Source organism: Ceratina calcarata, unplaced genomic scaffold (genome assembly GCF_001652005.2).
Source record: "Ceratina calcarata isolate Rehan_Ccalc_2016 unplaced genomic scaffold, ASM165200v1 scaffold399.2, whole genome shotgun sequence".
Taxonomy (NCBI): Eukaryota; Metazoa; Arthropoda; class Insecta; order Hymenoptera; family Apidae; genus Ceratina; species Ceratina calcarata.
The window spans coordinates 160,154-184,251 of record NW_017163310.1 but is presented as its reverse complement, the minus strand read 5'-3'; the positions used below and the strand labels follow the sequence as shown (position 1 = coordinate 184,251).

At 42.6% G+C, this 24,098-nt stretch overlaps 1 protein-coding gene across 5 annotated transcripts in view; it reads right to left on the bottom strand.

The window, feature by feature from the left end:
• Nucleotides 1–24,098, bottom strand: part of mamo (zinc finger protein 628-like) — a 57,322-nt gene that overhangs the window by 27,380 nt on the left and 5,844 nt on the right. For 2 of the 5 annotated variants that reach the window (XM_018027039.2, XM_026814798.1), the window contains exons 2-3: nucleotides 11,933–12,971; nucleotides 11,113–11,205 (exon numbers count right to left, since the gene is read on the bottom strand). In XM_018027039.2, coding sequence (XP_017882528.1) covers nucleotides 11,113–11,205; nucleotides 11,933–12,946 — 1,107 coding nt within the window. In that variant the 5' untranslated portion in view covers nucleotides 12,947–12,971. Of the gene's footprint in view, nucleotides 1–5,280; nucleotides 7,146–11,112; nucleotides 11,206–11,932; nucleotides 12,972–24,098 lie in introns of those variants that run through there. The other 3 variants (XM_026814797.1, XM_026814799.1, XM_018027040.2) reach the window with 2 other exon arrangements.

The following is a 24,098-nucleotide window of genomic DNA, read 5'->3' as shown; positions in this document are numbered from 1 at the left end:
TTGAATAAAAGTTGTAGATGATACTATTACCTATGAAAAATTTGAAATCACTATAATTTTAGCTTTTTAATAGTAATAGGAATCTATAATAACGAATTCAACATGCCAGCATTGTTTAAGTGTATAGCCTATACATCCTTAAGAAAGCTCGTCGATTGACTGTACGTGGCAATAAAATTGTATCGCGGTCGGGTAATCGCGGTGAAAAAAAAAGTCGCGCACGCGAAATTGAGCGTCACTGTCCAATTTACGATTTATCTGTCGTGACGTGCACAATGTACGTACACGTACACGTCGCCGCTCGTGCCCGTGCTCGCGTACACAGACGCTAACTGTGCATGCACGCTCGATTGGCAGCGAGCTGCGCGATAACGCAGCGGCTCGCGCAGTTGGGTCGATGCATTATACAGTTTTCCGTGCGTTCATTATATTTTTAGACCTTTACGATTGCAAGGTTACACTCTCGTAACCGTCCGGCTGCAGCTACTCCTCGTTAATTGCGATTTTTCCGCCGGCAATCGCCGGATAACGATTCCGCGCCTTAGATTCGAAGCCAGACGCCGGACTCCGCTCCTCCCGTCCGCGGGGATCGACCTCCTCCTCCGTTCCCCGGGATCGAACGTCGAATCAATTTTTCCTGTCGCTCTCGAGACACGCTCGAAGATCGCCGCGCTTTTCGATATTCAAACGAGACTCAATCGCGCGAACACTGATTTTTCAGAGTAGACGGACACTCGCAGGGAAAATTCGAAACTTATGTAGATGGCCAGGTATTCCATAATTTGTCAAAAAATCTGACGTCTGTTTCAGATTTACAATTATGAACACGACACGATAATCGTCACTATAATCTGAATGTATTTTAGTTTTCTGAATATCGAAATTCCTTGTTAAATTTTTGCCCATGAAGTTTCACTTACACTGAATAAAATGCAACAAATTGGAAAAATCCATCGGTATGTTTGTTATAGAATTTATCATTTTTGTTGACAGGTTTACTCGACAAATCCGGTGGTCAATAACACGCCGTAAATTATAAAGATTGATAACGTTTCTGCTTTCATTGAAGGAAAACTGCCTGTTTACAATTTGCACGTACGATTTATCTGCACTTTCTTGCATTACCCGTCGCGATCCAAGCAAATTACACTCTCAACATTATCAACGGAAAATATTTAATTCTATTTTAACTTCTGATACACGTTTTCTGCGGTACGCCGGCTTTTAACGATTGCAAATATAAAACAGCGTTATTCTAAAAGAAATGATAAGGCCGCGTTTATCGCACTTGTTACCTCCAACACATGTTACACTATATAATTACGAGTACCGATTATCTTTTCAAATTAAATATGAAAATAATATCTGTTATCAAATAGGAAAACGGTATCGTCGTGATTCAGTGGATTTCTAAGTCGAATTCTGGTCTCTGCGGTTTTAATTTTTGTCATAAATCGGGTCGCGTTATCTGAGCACGGGCATAGGATTTGAATTTTCTTTCTTTACAAATGGGTGCACGTTAATCTCCGGTAGTTGCAACGTTAATCGATACGGACCGGAGGTCCCGCGGCCGATTCCTTCGGTACAGCCGCGGGCCTCCGCACGGAATGCGATGAATATTTCACGGATCGATCGATTTTCAGCGAGGGCTCTCTTGCGAGGAGGCGCAGGAGGTCGGAGGCGGAAACCAACCGGCTACTAAATATACAATGCGCCCGAGAAACGGGCAGGAGGAAAAAGAAAAAAGAGGGACGCTATTGCGTAGGCTGGTGCACGTGAAACGTTCAATTTTTCTAAACCCAATCAATGCTTCCATCTGGTCTTCGCGTATTTCTTTATATCCTGAATCTTTCATGTGCCGAAAACAAGAAACGTTCGATATTTGCGCTCGTTAAATGACTAATCAGACCGATTTTTGAATATCTTTCAATTTCAAACGACGAATGTGTAAAACGTTAGACTACCAATGAGTCATACTTTCTAATAACTCACGAAAGACGTAGAAACGTAATCGGTCTGGGGAACGGTTAGAAATTTATTGCAAATAATGGTTCCTCTTGCAACGGGCAATTAGACGTAAGAACGGCAGATAACGCGCCGAACATTATCTATTACCCTCGTAAATTTTTCTCCATATCGTATCTACGCGTCGCCATTTCTTTTGTTTTCGATTTTCCGTGCGGAAGACAAATTTTCCTATGCAAAAAGATGGATCAGTGATTTCTAAATTGAAGCCAGGATCATTTTGCCGAAATAATTGCTCCCCGGTAGATCGGCGGTGTTGAATCATAAATTTTCTTCATCGTTTCGATAATTGCGTTAGAAAATGACGAATATTTGATTGGTGCAATGAACGGTTTACGTCGAACGTATATGTTCGTGCGCAAAGGGTTAAATTAGCGATCCACCGATTGATCTCGACACGTCGCCGCGAATTCCCTGGCAAATTCATCGAAATTGCATCGCGATCATCATTCCCCTCCCCCCTCCACACCGGTCAACCCCCGGGTCTGTTTATTACGTTTAAACACGCGCTCGTGCACCCTAATTACCTTATCTAAACTAATAGGAAAACACAAAAAGTAAGCAGCTCGAAATACTGGTTCTCGTATCACCCGAACGCTCGTAGGAGAAACGCGAGGTCATCGTGAATTGCGACGAGCAAAGTGCAACGCTTCGCCTTGCCTCGTGTTTTAACAACGCGTGCGTGAACCGCACACATACACACGCTCCCCGCTCAATAAGACTTAGGATCGTTTCTCGGCTATCCGATTGCGATCGTCTCCGAATAAAATTGCCAAGCTTAAGTGATAAAAATAACTGAAGTAAGAATCCGATAGGAAAATTCGAAACTTTTGTCATAAAGAATAAAATCTTACGCCAACTTCGGTTATTAATTTTGAATGAACATTTTCTAAATTATTATTATTATTATAATAATTGTTAATTGATAATAATTATATATATAAAATTGTCCCGAGACTTATGAACGGGGGTGCGTGCAGAAAATGCGGGGGAGGATTTAATTCTGACAATTTTCATAAATTTTTTTAAGAAGTCTTCCTATCTTAGGACTACTTAATCACTCGCTTTATACTTGCAACAATAAGATTGGGAATCGTCAAGTATGACACTGTTCTCTTACGATTCCGATCATGCTAATATCGTTAGTATGAAACGGGCTAAGGAACAGGTTTGAAACGAATTCGACTTTTTGCAAGACAAAATAAAAAATGGATTAATCATTGGCGGAGAAGAAATGTTTCACGCGCTATTTTTGAATCGTACCATTCCGAGACAGCGTTATTTGTATAATGTAAGGAAATAAGTCTTTCCGCGTGTAGTTACGTGATCTTCGATAATCGTTAAACTCACGATCGCTTCATTCAACCTCTATTCCTTTTTTTTTTCCTTTTAACCGCGATAAACATTCAATGTCATGATAATTTATTCGTGCCGAGTTGCAGACCGGTTCGCGGACCACGTGTATTTCTTGCAACAAACGTACATTGTCGACACCTATTTCAGATCACCACATCTTGTGTTTCGCTGCGTAAGAGAATATTTATCAGCGTTATAAATAATAATCGAACAACTAGTTCTCGTCTTAAATAGCCGAGTTAAGGAATGCATATGCATTCATATACGCCGACACCTTCGCTCTGATGCACACGCGAAAGAGTTAAAGAAAAAAATAGAATGATCGGTAAAATATACTATGTTTCACGTAATTATCGTGAATATTGAAATAAAAAGAGGTTGCGTGCTGCTATTTACAATTCCAAGTAACATCAAACGAGTTAAACTGACTCCTTTGCATCTTCGAATCGCACGTTTCCTGCCGTAACGCAGGTTGACAAATTTTTATATAAACGCTGTCAGAACGAAGTTATCGATGAATGCAATTAAGAAGAGATCGGCAATTTTACGACTGATGAAATATAACAGGTGTCAACAGGTACCTGAATAAGCGAAGCAATCAATCGTTGAACATGAAATTAAATCGAGATCGACTTGCGATTTTGATAGAATTTCGAGAATTTTATGTACGATTGGGTGCTTCCGCGAGCAACGACGTACTCTTAAAAATTGTTCTAAACTTGAAACAGATCTGAGATGTCTACGTAATAATATGTGACAGCTTGTCATACCTCGAATCTTCCTTGCGCCGATCCACGATTACACACGGTACACAGATCCTGCTTAGGACAATGTTGTCCTTTTACCGTTCTTGGTTAAGCTTGTGCGCGCACACATTAACGTCGCGTTGCCTCTTCCACTTGCCGAGGACCGTTTTCTTCGAGGACCGTTTCGAAATTCGGCGAGACCGATCAGCATTCGAACTGAATTAAAAACGAAGCTCTCTGCAAGTGAAAACAAACTGCGCTTCATTCGAATTTAAACAGACCCTTTCACGTTTTCTCATTTCACGGAATTTACGTTTGATTTAGAGGAAAAATCACAAACTTAAACGGCGGATAAAAGCTTTTACCCGTCTTTTTCTATTTACCCAATAAAAGTTTACTTTAAATTGCGATCGACCAATTGCCTGGTAAAACGTTTGACGATCGACTCTATATTTATGCACTATCCTGATTTTTAGATAGAACGAAATCGAAAAAGACTTTCGTAAAATGAAATTTCCTATAAGATAGCCTGCAGGACTGTCCAAGAAGATTCACAAATGAAATTTACTGGAACAGATAAGGATGCGGATACTACGTCCGTGAGTCTTGATCCCAGCGGGCGAACCGAAAAAGGACGACGAAGTCACACCACACGCGAGTAGCACTAACGGAAACGATCGAGGAGAAAAAGTAATCGTGACGCGACTCGGCCTTGCGCCGCGCTTAATAGAACGTCCTTTCACTTTTTTCACTAACAACGTCTCTGAACCGCGAACGTCCACGAACGCGTCGAGGGTGAGAATCGTCGAGTCTCGTCGCACGTGGACGTTTCTTTTCCACCCTCCGTTCGCGCTCAACCTCCCATCCCCGTCGTCAGTCCAGCACCAACCCCGCCCACCCCAACCCCTATTGCACCCCGTTCTCCGCGTTTCCTCTTAAATCGTATGGCTGCGTGTCCATTTGAGAGCAGAACCGCTACCGGTTGCTCCCGATTCGCCGAACAGCATTGCACGGATTACGGATTGCGAATTCGTGGAATATCTCGGCGGCAACCGGCGCGAGAGATTCTCAAGTCAACACGTGGATACCTTATCGTAAATCGTCGGCGCGCGAATTCCACAAACCTCCCCCAACCCCCCTCCCACCCCTTGTCTCAATTGTATAAAATATTCTCAATCGTATCAACAACAGTCACATCGTACAATCGTACAACGTTATTACATTATTACAATAGTTTATAGTTAATCGTAATCAATATAATATTCACAGCATTTTATCAAAATCTCTTAAAAGCACCAACCGTGGCGGCTCAAATTTCATTTTTTTTTTTTTACTCATCCTTTCGCTCGCGTCCTCGCTTACGCTCCGACCCTTTCTCTCATCGTCTCGCGCTCTCCGTTCTCTCCGTGTCGAAGTCCGATCTTCATCATCAGCCATCCTGCCCATTCTTCCTACACGCTCTCCCGCTCTCTCTCTCTCTCTCTCTCTCTCTCTCATTCTCTCGCTCCGCACCTTTCTCTCCGTCTCTCACTCACATATATATATATACCTTTAATAATTTATCGATATATATAATATATATGTATGTATAAGCTAAACGTTTCGTCTTAAAGCACTGATTAAACGAGGGAGCTCGTTTTTAACGTGTCCCTCCCTCTGAACACGCGTTTTACCAACCATCCTAACCAAAATCACAGGACTAACTAGAAACACCGCCGGCTTTTTGCCTCGACGCTCAGTGCGGGGATCGATGAACGCGGGGGGGTAATGTACGTAACTGTGTAACGCGCCAACTCTCCGCGAAGTTCGGGAGGAGCGAACGAAAATACAGGAGAGGCCAGGAACAATAACAGGGAGAAACGATCGCGGGTACCCGGACGATCGAGCACCAAACGACGAGGGGCCGCAAACGTTCCTCGGGATTTCGGTATCTCGAATAGAACGAGGAAGGCTGAACGACGGAGCCTGGTGCCTGGTGTCGAGAGAAGGACACGATGACGACAGACGTTAACCAGGAGCCGACGCCCGGGAACAGGAGAAGAAGAAGAAACGGTAATAGTAATAACGATAGCAGCGGCGGGGATAAATAACGAAAGAAATGCGAGGAACAACGAGCGAATGAGAACGAGGCACCGCGAACAGCGCGAGCGCTGTTGCATATTCCAGGATCACTTCCTTCTCCCTCGTCTCCGGTCGTCTCTTCACCAGAGGATCGTTCGTCCTCGCGGTATCCGTTTCGAACCAAGGGAAACGAAATAGAAGAAGAAGAAGAAGAAGAAGAAGAAGAAGAAGAAGTAGTAGTAGTAGTAGTAGTAGAAGAATAAAGTGGAGGATAAGAATAAGTCGTAGCAATCGGCGGTTCTTTCTCCGGCGGCGGCTGATGTTGCTGTTGCTGTTGTTCATGCACGGTCTAAGGCGGAGAACTCAATGATGCGGCGGCGGCGGCGGCGGGGCCTCTTCCTCGGAGGGATCCACGGGGCTCGGGGACAGGAACTTGCGCACGTACTTCGGGTAATGCGTCTTCTCGTGGGCCTTGAGTATCGTCGACCTCGAGAAGGTCTTGCCGCACAGCGTGCAACGGAACGGTCGCTCGCCGGTGTGCACCCGGCAATGGTCCTTCATGTGGTGGCGCAGCTTGAACGCTTTGCCGCAGAACTCGCACTTGAACGGCCTGTCGCCGGTGTGTGCCGGTAGGTGGGCGATCAGCGAGCCGACGTCCGGGAACGACTTGCCGCAGAACTTGCAGAGGACCACGCCGGAGGTCGGGTCCGAGTGGGCCGCGAGCTCTAGGTCCATCGGCTCGATCGTACCCGCCGCGGGGTAGTGCGCCTCCGGCGGCAGGTGCATGCCGGTTTCGAGGCCCAGCTGAGCCTGCAGCTGCAGGTGGGCCGCCTGCTCACGGTACTTGAGCGACTCGAGGCTGTGCGAGAGGATGTGCCGCGCCAGCTTGCTCTGGTGGAGGAACGAGGCACCGCAGTACATGCACGCAAACATCCGCTCATCCACACCCATCAACTCCTGCAACCAAACAAACAAGAACATCAACTTCTTGTCTCCCCGAAACCACTTCGTCTTTTCCCGTTACCAACCCCCACAGTCACGTGCTCTCTCATTCTCTCTCTCTCTCTCTCGTTCTCTGCCTCTCTTTCTTTCACTCTTCCTCTCGCTCTCTCTCTCTCTTTATTCCGTAGCATCTACCTAATCGTCTACGCGCGTCTATCTATCGATCTATCTGTCTATCTATCTATCTATTTGTCTATCTACTGTTTGAATCTATGTTCGTACTATCGTCTCCGCAAAATTTATTCTTCGTCTCGTTACAACTTTGAAGTGATCGTTTCAATCAGATTTATTTATTTCTCTTACTCTTTCTCTTTCTCCGTCGTGTCTTATATGAATCACGTCGTCTTTACCGTTCACCGCCGCGACAAATCGCTCGTTTCGACGCTACTCGACTCGGCGTCCACGGACAGGCATACAGTCAGTAAAATAATCTTCCGTACATTATAGTTTCGATCGTTTTAAGCCCACCTAGCGAACGCCAAGGGTATGTAAATGTGGGCGAAGCATGTGTACGTTACATGCTCTTTAGAAATGTACTCGAATCATTTTACAAGAGATACGTATAATGTACGAAGATCTTCACTACATATGTATATCTATGCATATACATATGCAGAGTGTCAAAAGGTACGTACACCTTGAACAATTTGTTCCTTGTAACAATATGAAAATTCGTACATCGTCTGCAAACGCTGGCTCTACTTTCTACCAATTTTTTCGACATAATGGCTCCTCTTCTACGAACATTCAAGGTGTACATGTACTTTTAACAGTAACTGTATGCACGTAACGTGTTTCTCATTTTCTATCGACTTTCCACGTATCTTTCCTTTTACGCATTTTCTCTTTGCTCTCTCAACTACTTGTTCAGCCTTGTGTTTCTCTATCTAAGTTTGGTTTTAAAACTAACAGAATAAAAAAAAAATATTTTGTGAAAAAATATATATATATGTATATATAAACAAAGAAAGAACAGGCAAGGCTTTGTATAATCGCGAGATCACTACTTGTAGGAAGCACGTTTTTGGCCTGTTACCACTCCTTCGTTCTTCCTTCTTCTCTCTACGTTAACTTATCGCGTGAATACTCGGTGGATTAAAAATAAAAAGAGAAGTAGTCCCTGGCCTGACTAGAACATGACTTCGTCTCTCGACGGCATTTTTGGTCTTTTTTTTTTTGTTGTAATTGACGGTAGCACAAGAAGTTGACGCTCATTTTTGTTTGGCACGACGCGCACCCCCAGAGATACCATATGCAGCGAGATTCAAAAGTGAGTAGACAACTTAAAAAGAGTGCGAGGTTCGGTTTCAGTAATTTCCTTAGAAAATGAGATGTTCGTCGATTGACAACATGTGAGTGTATGCAAGAGTATCGTCGAATTGTTCGTGTATTCACTTTTGACTTTCACTGCATGTATATGATAATGTGTGTATGCCTGTGTCTGTGTGTCTGTAAAGGACCGCGTTTTATATATATATACGTATATACACACACGTGTAACACGGTGTCTATATATAGATCTACAGCCAGTTAAAAGGGTCCCCGCACGTTACATTTCCAATCTATTTTTAATCCCACGTAAAACAAGATTGAAATAAACATTAATATTCATCGTGATTAGAGTAAAACTATTTTTCATCCGTCTCTCATTAATATTTATTCCAATCCGATTATTGGACGTGTAATGTATAGGTTTTCACTAACTGTGTAAGGAACGTGTACGTGTCGGTGCGGAGTATAACGGGTGACACACGGCAACCCCCACAGCCTCGCTCAAGAAGAACAACAGCCCACCCCCCGACCCCCTCGTCCCTCCTCCGATATATATATCTTTTTCTCTATCTCTTTGTTTTTTTTTTTCTTTTTTTTGGTATGTAAATCTGCGGCCAGGATGGCCGACGCGGCGTAAAATGAATTCGCCGCTGGCAAAAGACATTGCACTCAATCCAAAAAAGAAAACGACAAATCGAAATACAAATATTACAAAATAACAAATGGTAATAGTATAATGAATGTCAATAATAATTCGTATATATGTATAACGATATATATATATATATGTATATATATATATGTATGTCAATGAGTATTTTTATATATATATATATATGTAAGTTGCATATGATCAATGGTACACGTATCCAACGATGTGTGTATATATATGTGTATACATATATATATATTTTTGTCTTACGTATATATATATATATATATATATATCAATATATATAAAATGTAGTAAAAAACAACCATGGCCAAAAACGAAGGTCAACTTCTTGACAGTGAGCTAGCAAGACAGGCTGGCAGGATGGGACGAATAGGAATATAATTATTACGTGTTGTTACGCGCTCGTTTTTTCATCATTCCTTCGGTCGAATCTTATCTTGGATGGAGAAAGAGACGTCGACTCGTGCCCAAGTTTCAGGATGCGTCGTCACGCAAACCTTCGGTTCGCAAGTTCGCTTCAGCCCCTCGAAGCACTGGGATTCGACACCGGAAGCGGCCACAGGATTGGGAATAGTAAATTGAAGGGAAGATAAAAAAAAAAAAAAAGACGAGAAGTGGAGATTAACGTGTACAAGAGGGAAGTTGCGAAACCTTAACTTCGCTTAATACTTCGCAAAATGGTTTGAAGGGTGTTTCAAATTATTTACTCCGAGCACTCCGGCGTTGATTAATTAAAAGTAACGTGGAAACTTGAGGGGTTGTTCCGAGTCAATTAGACAGTAAATCTTACTTAAACGTCTGGACAATTAATAAGGATTTGGTGCGTGATAAATAAGAAAAAGAAAGAAACCTCCGTCAAGGTGTCTAAATTTAATTTAGAAAAGGGACGAGGACAGGGATGTTGCACGACGTGAACAGACGAGTCAGAGCACAGTATTCCATTGAGCTCATGATTTTCATCTCAGTACTCGTACGACAAAACGAAAATCCCATAGCTTCAAGGGGTGATCGAACGATTATTCTCACTACCGTCGATTAGGACGAACGTCGGTTCTGTTAATGACACGATCACTTTCAAAATTAGCGGGGAGAGCAGCAAACAGCAAAGCACTTTGGGCACGCATGCAAATAGACCCACATGCAAGTGAACTTGTCGAAATATAATGTATATATATATACGTAATATGCCTGTCTATCTATCGCGCGATAGATAGGCAAACAAGATATAATAGATAGATATATATATGTAATATATATATAAATAGATAGATAGATAAAATGGATCGTGTTGAAATGTTGCTCGAGTTTAATCTATTCAAGAAAAGAACTCGTCGTTCACCGACGGCTCTTTGTCGACGTTGCTCGTCGCCAAGTTAAACGAGTAGCGCATTAAACGAACGATTCGTCGTCAGCACACAATACATATTTTGATACTCGTTTCTCTATTATTTTTTTTTTATTTTTGATACTCTTTCTTTTAGCAAGTTCTGCATCAGCTCATCCACAATCCTCAGTGAACCGCAATTACAGTGAGAGTTAAAAGTAAGCACAACCTTCAGGGAAATCTCATTTATGTGAAATACTCTATTTCTTCTCATTCTATTAAGAATTTCTCATACAGGACATAAATTAACGCAAATGAGAAATGATCCAATGGAAGCTACATTCGTAGTAAACTCTTTTCCAGGTGCATGCTTACTTTCGACTGTAACTGCACGTATCTTTAATTTCACGAAATGTTTTAAGAAATGATACGGTTCTATAGAATTTTTGGTAATAACTGATTTAGTTCCGACCGCCACTGATATATGCGATTGCAGATGAGTCGAGCGGCACGCATAGCCAACGATATAACGAACCGTAAATCGATATATAAATGCAGAGTAAAGAGAAAGTACGAGAATAAAAAGTAGTCAATAAATTGGAATATATAGTACAGAGAGAAAGAGTGAGGGGTTCGTGGCTGTAACTCACCGGATCTGGCGGGAGTCTGTAGTCCGTGGATATTTCGCTGCTCGCGCTCCGCTCCTCGGTCGACCTTTCCCAGTCCATTTCTTTTTTTAACGACTGAAAACGAACACGTACACCGTCGACGTCAAAAGTAATAATTGGATAACCCTCGATCGCTGCGTCGCGCAGCCCGAGCCAATAGAATTCGAATTAATTTTTTCGATGATTCGGTCAGAACATGCACAGAACTTTACCTTTGACTTGGCATTTTAATAAATCAACTTATACATTTCCTAATATAAATGAGAACGTACCGAGAGATTCATAAATTGCAAATATTTAATTATAGAAAATACTTTTGTTACATTGTCAAATTTGTAATGTATCAAATCTGACAATCATTTGTACGTGAAGGAGCGATTACAAATTACATCGCACACCGCAGCACAGTATATCAATGTCTACTTTCGCTAATTGAGTAGAACAGATGTATGCGAGAGCATACGTCTGACACGAAACTGTGTATTCTACTGACAAAGGCAAATCCCTGTTATTGCCTCGTAATTCTCTTCTCTATGCATCCGCCAACGTATCTATCATTCTAATCATCAAATTCTAATCTCAACTAACGAAATCAAATTAATTTCATGACTTTGTTATATCAATAATTTATTCATATATTATTTCGAGGAATTGATGCGAATTAAAATAGTAAAGAAATATCAATCTTTTGCTAATCATTTATAAGTGCATCAATCAATATAAATTTGCATGAATGTGCTCGGCAGCGAAGTCTTTGGCTCGTTTCACCGGACGATAGTTAACGATGAGGAATGGTACTTACAAGTGGAACTTGCTGGACCGGTGGTAACCCCGAGGGGCCCGCGAGAGGTTCTGTACTGTGCGGGGACGGAAGCCGGCTTTGCGGTAGGTTCAACGGTAGCACACCGGGCGTGCTGCCGGTGTTGTTGCTCAGGCTCATATCCGACGGTCCACTGTGCACCGAGATCGGGCTAAGGGAACCCCTCGTTTCCTCGAGGCTGGCGGCGTCCTCGGAGTCCCTCCTGGGTCGATCGAGGGCCAGCGGTCCGGGACAAGGGCTACCGGGTCCGGCTGGTGACGCCGGACACTCGGTCATGTCCACCGCCTCCGTGGACTCGCTCACCGCCGGTTGCGCGACGCTTTGGTGCGATTGCTCGCATTCTTTCACCCCTGGCACCGACGACACCCCCGACAACCCACTCGACGAGGGATTCCCTTCCCTCTCTCTGTCCTTATTGCTCGACTCCTTTATGCTTTCCCGTTCACGGTGATGTTCTCGCGACGTCTCGCGCTGTATACCCTCGGAGGATGTGCCCGTGTGTTGCTGCTGCTGCTGCTGCTGCTGCTGCTGTTGTTGTTGCTGCGGCTGCTGCTGCTGCGATGGTTGTTGTTGTTGCTGTTGCTGTTGTTGTTGCTGTTGTTGTTGCTCGTCCCTCGACGCGACCGCCGCGTTTATGTTCGTCATGTCCGCTAAACCCTTCACCTTAAGGCTCTCCGCCGTCTTGAGGAGGGCCGATAGCTGGCAGTACTCGACGTTTACCTCGCCTTTGTACATGAAGTCGACGAGGGTACGTAGCTCGGCGAAACGTACGTCCTTTAGGATGACTATGGGGTGGCGGTTCGGGTGGTCGAGGAACAGGGCCTGGAAGTAGCTGGAGCACGCGGAGAGGACTACCTTGTGGGCACGTATCGACGGTCCCTCCGTGCACGCCAGTGTCACGTCCACCAGCGACTCCGACTCCAGCAGTTGACTGAACACACCCAGCAAGTTGCTCTGATGATTGTTCCACCTCAGGCAGTAATGCTCACTTCCCATGTCTGAACTGCACCCCGCAACCCTGCTGCAGAACAAACATTTGTACCCGGGACGTCCGACCACTCCCGACACATTCCTCTCCACCCGGTTTTTCCTCCCGTGTTTCTCGTTTCTATTCCACTTCCGTTTCCTCGCTTTCCCCTTTCTCTTTTCTCATTTCCCGTCTTTAACGGTTCTCGCCTTTCATCGTCGCCCGCTGCTGCGTCGCTTCGAGTTTCCCGGGGTTAGTCGCCGCCTCCCGCGCTCGAATTCGAAACCGAGAGACTCGCCGGACGAGAGCCGAGCTTAACGTGTCACCGGAAACGCGAGCTGGGCGATCGGTGCAATTCAACAAACTTACCGTTGATCAACGCCCGCTTTTCGTTCTACTATATATAAGATGACTCAAGCGACTTATTTAATTTATTCGTGGTTAAAATATTTACGTGGCCATTCAGACTGATCCGATTACAAATGGGAACTAAATGAGGAACGTCAATCGTAAGACGATGTACTTCGTAATAAAGATTACTACGAGACTATCAAGGGTAGTTGACCATCGTAAAAAGGACAGCGGATTACATGTTGAAGTACTACGACCCTAATCCCACGTGTAACAAAAAAAAACCCGTTACTCTCCTGTTTATTATTACGATTCTGTTTCCGTGTATTATCACGCGGGACGATATCACGGTTCCAGGAGGATCACGCGAGCATCGCGCGGTTCCACCGCACGCCATCGCCTATCCGCGGATACATCACGCGAACACGCGCGTTTCATACCGCGGATAATTATTACGTACACGTATGTCTATACGTTTTTCCCAAGAGGCACTTCTAGATTTATTGTCAATTAAAAATGTGGACTCTGTCGGAAAAACTTGAAAGTGTTTAGATGAAATACAATTTGCAGTATTAAAACCTGAAGATACGTTTCGACGCGTTACATGAAGTCATTTGATCAATTGATTTTTGAAGCGTCCTAATGAGCATTGACAATTATAATTATGGGACGGTGCGTGTTTAATGTTTACTCATGTGCGTTTCGTCCCACGGTTTGGAAACACGGACAGCGATTGCGATAAATCACGATTTTCTCTAGGCTGGAAGGCAAAAAAAAAAGCATCGTCGGGGACGTCTAAATTGGAATTCCTTGTCCGCTATCGCAATTTCCTGAAGCATAAATCAGCGAGCCCGCGGAAGCGCGAGCCCGGGACGGCACGTTCGGCGGCGAATCACATAGGCCAGGCGATTTATTCACGCGTTTCTTAGTTAACCTACCCGTGGCCATACTTTAATTCCCGCGGAGCATGCATGATCGATAGCAGCTGACGATACCCGCGTCGCTTCTCATTCATTATTCTTAAGGGCTCGCTGATCAGCTATCAAGTAACGTTAAGACGGAGTAAATGCCACTTTTAAACGATATCAATGAGCCAATTATCGGTGCCATCGATTATATATCAGCATTACAAATGTGCAAAATTTCTTAAATCAAAACCCGATATCATTTATAATGCAATTTTTATTATCGCATTATTATGTTACAAAGAATTGCGAGCGTTCTCATAGACATTTTGCAAAAATAACTGGAGACTAGTTTTACGGAGTCCTATTGAAGGGAACGAGCAGGATATTCGTCGCGTGCTGCGGAAACATCAGCGCATTTTAATTAACGTTCGCAGTTAAATTCGCGTTAGATTTGCGACGCGACGCGACGCCGCGCCGCTTGTTCACGAACTTTAGACGCGTGAACTTCGCCAAGGAATTGCTTACACGCGCGCTGAGCGTCACGGAAAAAGAATGATGACGTCGCTGATTCGGGCACGACCGACGCTTTAGGGATAATGGAGGCGCGACAAAATTCAGGGGTTCCTATATAATGTCTATCTATTTGAATCCTGTGCAGTTGTCTCAGATAACATCCGTGGTAATTGTAAAATATTTGTTATGGCAGATTAGAATAATAAAATTAAATACTGATACATGAATCAAATTGTAAGATTACATCGAGTTACATACGATCGTATAAAAATAGCGAAATAGTATGATTATATTGATCATGCTGGTCTATAACCGGCGCACTGGAAACCTTCGAAGTTGCTCTGATTGCACGGCAATGGCATCGTCATTTTCCGTGGGATCATTGTTCAAATTCCGTCGACGAGATGCAGACAATTAAGTAAACACGAATTTGATGAAAATTCTAATGAAAAACAAACGAATATTGTTGCTGCACAAATCTTATACTTTTTACAATCAATTTTATTTATATAATTCATAATTAGAAGTACGCACGAACAGTTACGTAGTGACAACGCAGGAAGACGGCATGATAAAACTGTATGTCCTTAAATCACTAGACAATTCTTTATAGATTACATCGCCTGTACCCTTCAACAGCTCAGGGGTCCATTTTGTTCCCTCACGCGATGACTTCCATAGATCCGATCTTCGTAATGAGTCGAAAATACGAATTTCAAAGCCCGACATCCAAATTATATTATCCTTTACAAGTGTCTGTCCCCCGATGCATTTTTACGTTATTGTACGATCCGAATTCCTACCCCAAGTAATATTTGTGAAAACTGCGAGGAAGTATTTTAAGACCTTGAGCAACCGAATCCTCGACATACTTCTCTGATATACATTTCAAACTCCTTCACGATTGTAACACACATGTGACGAGACTAATTGCACTCCCTTTCCACCGAAGATGCCAAAAGTACGCCTCAAGCATCTGCCAAATCCTTAGTTTTTAAGTTAGCGAGCAAACGTCGCAGCCTAAACATCGATCTGTAAAAAGCTAAGGACTAAAATAAATACTTTAAAATCGAACTATCCTTTCGGGAGTGTGTCGTACATGTATCCGTGCACACTCGACTCCCACAATGAATATCATGAAGCGACTGATTGAAAGATAACGAAGGAGCGTTCTGATCTATGAACTGTCAGTCCGCATTCCTCCACTTGAACTATTTACCCCTGGCATTGCGCGCTCAAAAGAATATAAAGGCTTATGAAACGTTAAGTAGCAGAAGTCGCGTTTGCTAAGCACACCGTCGTTCTATACACACGGATACGCATCCGTCGGAACTTGCAAACTCTAAATTACACAAGTGCCCCAGATAATAGATCCTACGCTCGACAATATTTATACCTGGCAAACTTTTCGACTATACCGTGTTTAGAGCTAACCTGTATATATGGTTTTCTTCGCCAACTATGATAAGATCCACATTGCACCTTTTAAATACAAATACCTATAGAAAATCGAATAATCTCTTTAATGCCAAATTAATACCTGAATTATAAAGATTTCGTTTAAATCTAATAATATTTTTTAACATCAAAAGAAACTGAAAATAATGTAATATAATAAACTACTAAAAATAATAATATAATAAAATAAAATAAACTACTTTCGAATCAATTTCGCGAATCCATCTTGAACATCGGTAGAAGCGTGCGTGCTGTGCCTACGGCATTTATGTCATTTCAGAGGTTTTCTCTGGGTCAATCCGTTTAGGAACACGCATGCACGCCGCGACCGCGCCGCTGGCTCGGTCGCACGCGTGTCTACGACGCGGCGCTGTGACTAAAACCGTGGCAATCGGTTTAATGTTAAACAGTTCGCCGGGCGAGAGCTACGCAATTAGATTACGCGCGTGCGATAAACGGTGCCTCTTCCTGCTGTACGCTTGCTCCGCTTTCACGAGGAGAGCCTCGCTGAAGCCACGCGATCGGCTCGTCAACGCCGCTCGATGACGCCTCGCGTATCGCCGCGGGTGTTCCTCCGGCTTATGATCACCGATGTTCGGTTAAGCCCCGCGTATGCCGTTCTACAGTCTCGGTAATTCAAGTGTTCAACAGCCGAGTCCTGTTATTTGTACCGAACCTTTCATATTCCAAAGGCCAAGTTCCATGAGAATTTTTAGTTTCAGTATAAACAATCTTATTAGATTCAGATTCATTTGAATACGAAAAAGATTTCCTATTTATAAATCATATCTAACATGATTAAATGCTCTCGAATTGCAATGATTATAATGTTAATCGATGCTAACATTAATATAAATAGCGAAATATAAATGATACACGGTATCGCGGTGGTGCTAATCGCTGCTATAACATCCGGCGATTTGGCGTAATATTAGGAATAAAATCGGACGAGACATAACTGCATTTTATAATAGCGAATGAGAAGATATTATCATTGAAACGGAAAATCCAGGAAGATAACGACGGACAGTATATCCGATTTTCGGTAGAAATAACGGAATTTAAAGAGCATTAATTCTTTAAGTCAGCTGCTGTCGTCTTTTGCATAATGACGGAACAACTGTTGTTCAGTACGCAAATTATAGTAACGTGCGTTAAACGCCGAGGCGAACGAGATAGGGCCGAAGGAATGACGTGTTAATTGAAAGGTATCTGAAAATGTGCACATTACTTGCACACGTGGATGGCACGTAATTGATCTCACATGCGAATTTCAAATTTGCGAAACGCGTCGGACGTACGTGCCTAATTACGAGCGGCCAACGATAAAACGACGGCTAGGCAAGTTATATTTAAGTATTATCTCCGGAGGCGTGCATTATTATAAACATTAACCATTATATAATTCGTTAGAGTGCGTCTCTGCGGTTTACACGTGCGACCACGCGACGCGATAACGGTTTCCCTGGCAATAAGTTAAGCCAGATCAAGTAATACGTACGAGCTCGAACATGAAACTAATCAAAATCATGTAGCACAAGGAAAAGCAGATAGCGTACTGACGCATTACAGGAAAATGCTTCGAGTCTGCATTTTTGCACGAATTTTGTCACGCACGGGGTAGGTGTGAATTTCGCAGAATTACATTTGAATGAAAAGTTAAATGGGAACAGTTATAAAAATAACAATAAACTGCGAGCGTTCCGAACGTAGAGTGAAACATTTTTCGCGATCGTGCGATATGAAAAGGGGCGGGCAATTAAGCCACGGGTTTAACTTTTTTCGGTGGCGTATGAAAAGCCGTGCGTATACGATTTTCAAACACACGATACACAGCGGTAGTCAAAAAAGTGGAATCCATAGTATACATTCAAAAAAAAAAGAAAAAAAAAAAAAATAGAGTAATTAAATGTAAGCGATGACTTAAAACTCGCTATCGCTCACGAATTTATTACATTGTTCTGTACATAATTTTGATGGTTCCGGTTTAGAATTGTAATTTCGCTAACTCTATTGTAGATGCTATCAGTGCCTCTTTATGTATACATATTTCATTTTCTGTGTTGCTCGTAGAAATTTAAACGACGATATTAGTTACATTCAATCTGTTACATATGCAAACGGCTGACAAAACGTTCCCACTGAATCGTTTCACGTAGACTTATAAACATTCTACAATTTCTACAGATCGCATCGCCATTTAATTAAGACGTGCCCCCAGTTTCTACGATTCATCGCGGTATTAATTAGTCATACATGCACATGATGCGTGATGAAAGGTTACACGCGCCTAGTTGAGGTAGTGGTTTATGCTAATTGACAAGATAAACAGCGACAAAGTTGCACACGAGGAAATCTGCCGTTTAAAAAAATTAATTTGTAAGTAGAAAAAGCTGATTTTCTATTTAAATATTACTCGGCATTGAGTGAGCACGTAAAACAGAATCACCGAACTGTATAATTAATTTTATAAATAAATCGAATGAAAAACTATTTCCGGTTATTAAGTTGTTATAATATATCAATAGATTAATGTCATATATGTGTTTAATATACAGTATATATCTAGCTACGAACTACAATAAAATTCCTTGATCTTCCCTCGCACTCGACGGCTATAAATTGATTACGATTACAATTGCAGATGAAGTAGAAATAAACACTTCTATGAAGAACGTGGTATTAATTGAATATTAATATGCACCTGAACCGTTCGTTGGACTCCATAAATAGATGTAAATATTACATGAACGTGATAAAAAGTGTTGCACCAAAGTAACTTTGGTTATAAAATATTCATAGACTCTTGTATAATTTTATGTCACGAAATTATCTAACAATCTCTACTAATAAAGACTGGCAAATACTTTCATTATTACATTACGCATAACATTACCTAATTGGTTTTTTAATTATGATTCGAATCTGTGATTAAACCCTGTTGGATGTTTGCCGGTTACAAACCGTCGCCAATAAACAGTAAATACAAGTACGATTAATCCCGAGGTCGGGTAGTTATGAACAAATTACGGGGGAGGACCGGCGCTCGCAGTATCAATTAACAAAATCATTCCCCTAAATCCGACGCCTCGCGTCGACCATTCTCGTCGCGATTAGCCACGTTTATACGGCACTAAACTGGTTCGGATTCCGAAAAATGGTGTTCAACAATCCTTGACTAACCGAGGGAAAGGCGAGGCAGCAAATAAAAATAGTGGCACGCGGATAATTCCGATCTCACGTGTGAACTTGGTCGGCGGAAAAACCGGGGCCGTTCGATCAGAGTCTACCCTCAGCATTAAAAAGCGTCACTCGTTTATCTGCGTCGCGTCAAGCGATGCTTTCCGCGCGAAATTACACGGAAGCGCGTCCGCGTTAACGCGCCTATCAATTTCCCCTCGGCAACTTAATTATCCGTTAATTGCAAACTTAAAATCACCGATAAAATACGTCGCGCCACGTGGATAAAGCCCGCGGTAAACGAATGAAAAATCCATTCCATTATTCACTTACCACCACTTTCTGCGAGTACCTAAACTATTCCTCCCATAATCTAATCGCGTTTATACTGATTGCATTCTAAAACGATGTCGATATTCATTGCTCTGTACTTTTCTATCGGCTTATTAATTGCAGAGTCGATGAACGGATCGAAAGAAGCAAACGTAACGAGCTCGCGCGTTTGTCGCTGAGGATCATTGAATAAATTCGGTAGCGATGATGTCAGCGGGACGTGAGATAGGCGAAATTCCGTGGCGCGTTAATGCGTCAAGACCGCGGACCAAACGATTTCACGAATGTAACGAGACCCTGATAGAAAGGATTGCATTCTGCGATGTCACTTATGCGTTTCCGAGAATTCTCCTGCTTTTGATGCTCTGCCTAGCGCGCCATTATCGTGTTCAGTCTCACGGCGATACGAGAGCCCCACCGTTCAATTCTAAGTACGAATTTTGAGGAACGGTCTCAGACACTGAATCCACTCCAGTTTTCCATTGCATTTCGTATAATTCCTTATCCTCGTGTCTCCCAGTGATTGTTACACCAGGATTCGATCACGATTGTGTTAAATTTAAAAATGAACATGACGATTCAACAGAAAAATGCGATCAAGTAACAGATTACACGACGAAATCGCGAAATGGCTGTCGGTTATTTAGAACCGTGGGAAATAAAAATGAAATGCCTGTGTCAGGTTGCGAAATCACTAAAAAATTGGCCGAGAGCGTCTACGCGAATCATTATAGTAAAACGCTTGTCGAACGTCGCGAAATCGAAAATCGTATCGGGAAGGCAGCGGCAATTTGATATCACGCAATTATTTTTGCCCGGCATCGTTACAGATAATGTACGAGAACGCTTTGAAGCGTGGGCGATGAAAACCGCGACACGTAATCGGCGGTCGTATTAATAATTTTACGGTTTGTTTCTGCGACGCGCAGCCAGCTTTTGTGTCGAATCCCGCGTGCGGAATCGATCGGCACGCTGGGCTATGTCGTGCACGTAATCGAGAGAAAGTCGACGGGAACTGTGTGTAGATACACCTAGCCGAGTAGCCGTAGACGAAGAACGGCGCGAATCTCCGAGCTCATTGTTGCGCCGACGACTTTCCAAATTTTTCTGTCTAACCGCAAGCCGTTCATTTTTCTACGATTTACTTAGCGGACACAAGAACCGTTCCCGTTTCGCGTTTCCCTTTGATTACGGGCGCGCGCATTATTTTTGCTACTCCTCAATTCTGTCCATTTTTATCACAGAATTCTATCGTACGAAAGATTCGACGTGTTTTGTCACAATATTTCTTCAGAAATTATTGGTCTATTAAAAGAATTATGATATCCATCTGAATGAATAAAATACATTTTTCTATATTAATCTCCCTCGACGATTGAAAGTGACATCAATTGATCGAACGATTCCGAAAGTATCCATAATGACCTAATAAATGTTTTTGAATGTCCCTAATTGATGACCTAAGAAAAAAAGATAAAAGAATGACCTAAGAAATGTTTGTAAATGAATAATGACATAATAAATATTCTATTAAAAAGAATGAAAACCATTCAACTTGGAATTGAATACCGATTAGTCGAGGATGGGGTTTATAGCTGGAATCAGTTTAACAATAAGTTGTCCCTTTAGGACGGATTCCCGGTAGGTAGCGAGTGTTCCATCGCGACTCGGTTCGCCGTGGAGATTTCACGGGATAAGAGGTGTCTGCCGGCACCCAGTCGTTAGCCAGTGGGTAACGACCGGTCTCTCTCCCACCCACCCACGTTTAAATGCGAATGAAGCAGGAAATCCAGGCGGCGCGTGTTGCGAGAGGGAACGGTGAGCGAGAAGGCGAACAGGCGCCCCGGCATAAGAGAGCAAGGGAAAGCAGGAGGAAGTCGAAACGTTCCAGAACGAGACGGAGCGCCAAATGGAAGATAACAGAAGAAAAAGGGACGGAGATGCTAGGAGGAAGAGAATCCGAAGGGCCAGTACAGTCTCGCAAGAATAGTTGTAAATTTTCAGATAGAAATTCTAATGGTTCGATCATTTTTACAAGACCTACGAAATAATAGACAATTAAAAAATTTATTAATTAAATCATACCTAGTGATAGTAAAAAAATGTGTGATTTTACGCACTCGTTACAATTAAAAATGTATAATCTTGTGAGTGAACGTTCATTGCAACTAGAATACTGATGGCAAACGCGGTGTTACGGTATAGTGGGTGGGAGGAAGCGATGGGGTAAAGCGAGGCTAGGCGAAAATAACGATGGCTCACCATAAATCAGGCAAGGCGACGGTCACGACCGGGGGAATCGCCTGGCTGCGAAAAAGCTCGCATCGCGCCGGTTACCGATGACTAATCCCCCGTGGTAAGCTTTTTGCGACCGCGACGGCTTCCTTTAGCACGGCGCGCCCGTGATCGCCGGTGCTTATCGGCCGTTGCACATCGGGGAAAAGAAAAGTGTGAGGGCAGTGCATGGAAAAATTCTCTCGGCCAGATGGCAAAACGCGATAACGATTTTATTTTACTTCAACAGGTGAAGAATTACGGTTTTATTCTGGACTGCATAATCGTTCACGTTTTATTCGTTTCGACGGACTGATCTCCTACTGACAAATTGACCGTACGTGTAAACGTCGAAATCTCGATATTGAAACCGATGATTTGAAAACTGGATTTTTCTGTAAAAAGCACCGGCGATGCGTCAACTATTGAAACCGGCTGACGATTAATCGATCGTCAACGGGATAATGAAAAAGTTTGCCAGAATTAATTAAGAACTTTTGATATCGCAACGAGTTGGATAACATCGAGGATGAATTGAGCTAAACGATCGATACAAAAATCGTGTGACGGTTCTCATGTAGTTTTACACAGAAAGCGAATATTCAATGATTTTTATATAAACAGATAAATTTTTTTTATCGTTACGATGTAAGAATCGATTCAGTGGACGAATGAAACAATTTTTCGACGAACCCGGGAGAAAGACGAGACACAAAGGGTTAAGTGATCCAGGCTCTGTAGGACAGGTCGCGGTCGCGAATGACGTTTCAGGCCGAAGGGGGTTGAGGAAAATCGGAAAAGCGTACGCGACGGGGGAAAAACAAATCTACCGGCCGCGCGAATGACGTTTCAACAGTGCGGCCGACTGGAGCAATTACTAACGGAATATTGCGGATCATTACGTCTCTATCCATCGTACGGAGCACTGTACCGCGCTGGTACTATTGCTGCCTGTACATGCACCGCGATGGCTGTCTCGGTTCGGTATCAAAAAAATGATCGCGCACCGATGCGACCGGGTAGACAACCGCCTCGCGTCGCAGATCGAAAATCATTCGCGGAACGCCGCCAATCAAACCGTTTCCACGTGAAACTTGATTTCAGGTTTACCTCCACCATCGCGCCGCGTACAATCCCGACTACAAGTTAGTAAAAACCTGAACGAGATGCCTCGAAGCAAATGAATTTCTAATATCGATTCTTCAATACTCGATTCCATTTAATTTCGAATTCTGTGCTGAAAAAAGACTCCATGAATTTATTCTTACTTTACTTTTATAAGGATTTCGTTAAATCGATGTCTAATAAATTATTTCAGGAAATAATTTGCGTTACATCTCTTTCGTTTGGTAACGGAGTCAATACTTGAAATATTCGATTGTTTAAAAGTGTTTAACTTATGGATTGGAGTGTATATTCCTCCGCCCTCGAACGACGAAACGGCGACAACCACCGACCAACTATCCGTTACCGCGTGCACCGCGCTACTACATATTCTTTTTTACGTTCCCAGCGTTTCATTTGTTTCGCAATTTCGATATCGGCGAACGCGGGTCGAAGGTAACAGTGAGTGAAAATAGCGGGTTAAATATTTTCAGAAACGATATAAAAAAACAAAACCTATGTAACTCAGGGGATGGTATTCAAACTTCATAAATAAAAAATACGAGCGCGTATTTCTCAAAATCTTTCTCGAGCCTCACAAGCATTTTTTTTTCTAATAAATACACCTTTTTAATTTATGTCACTTGTAAATATTCAATGTAATTATTAGTTTGAGACTGAGCAAATCAAGTTGTTAGAAAGATTAATTGCGAACGGTTTAAACTTTAAACGGATGGTTTTAATATCTCGGTATACATGTAATGGTCTCGTCGAGTAGTCTCTTATCTACCTCGATTATGAATCGATAACCCGCGGTAAGAATGTGAGCAGACGCACGCACGTGCGTGCAATTCCCGTGTACAGAGAATGAGGCAAACAACAGTCGTGGAATCTAAGTATAAAATTGATTAAGGATGTATAGGCTATACATATACTTAAACAATGCTGGCATGTTGAATTTGTTATTATATATTCCTATTACTATTAAAAAGCTAAAATTATAGTGATTTCAAATTTTTCATAGGTAATAGTATCACCTACAACTTTTATTCGAAGCATT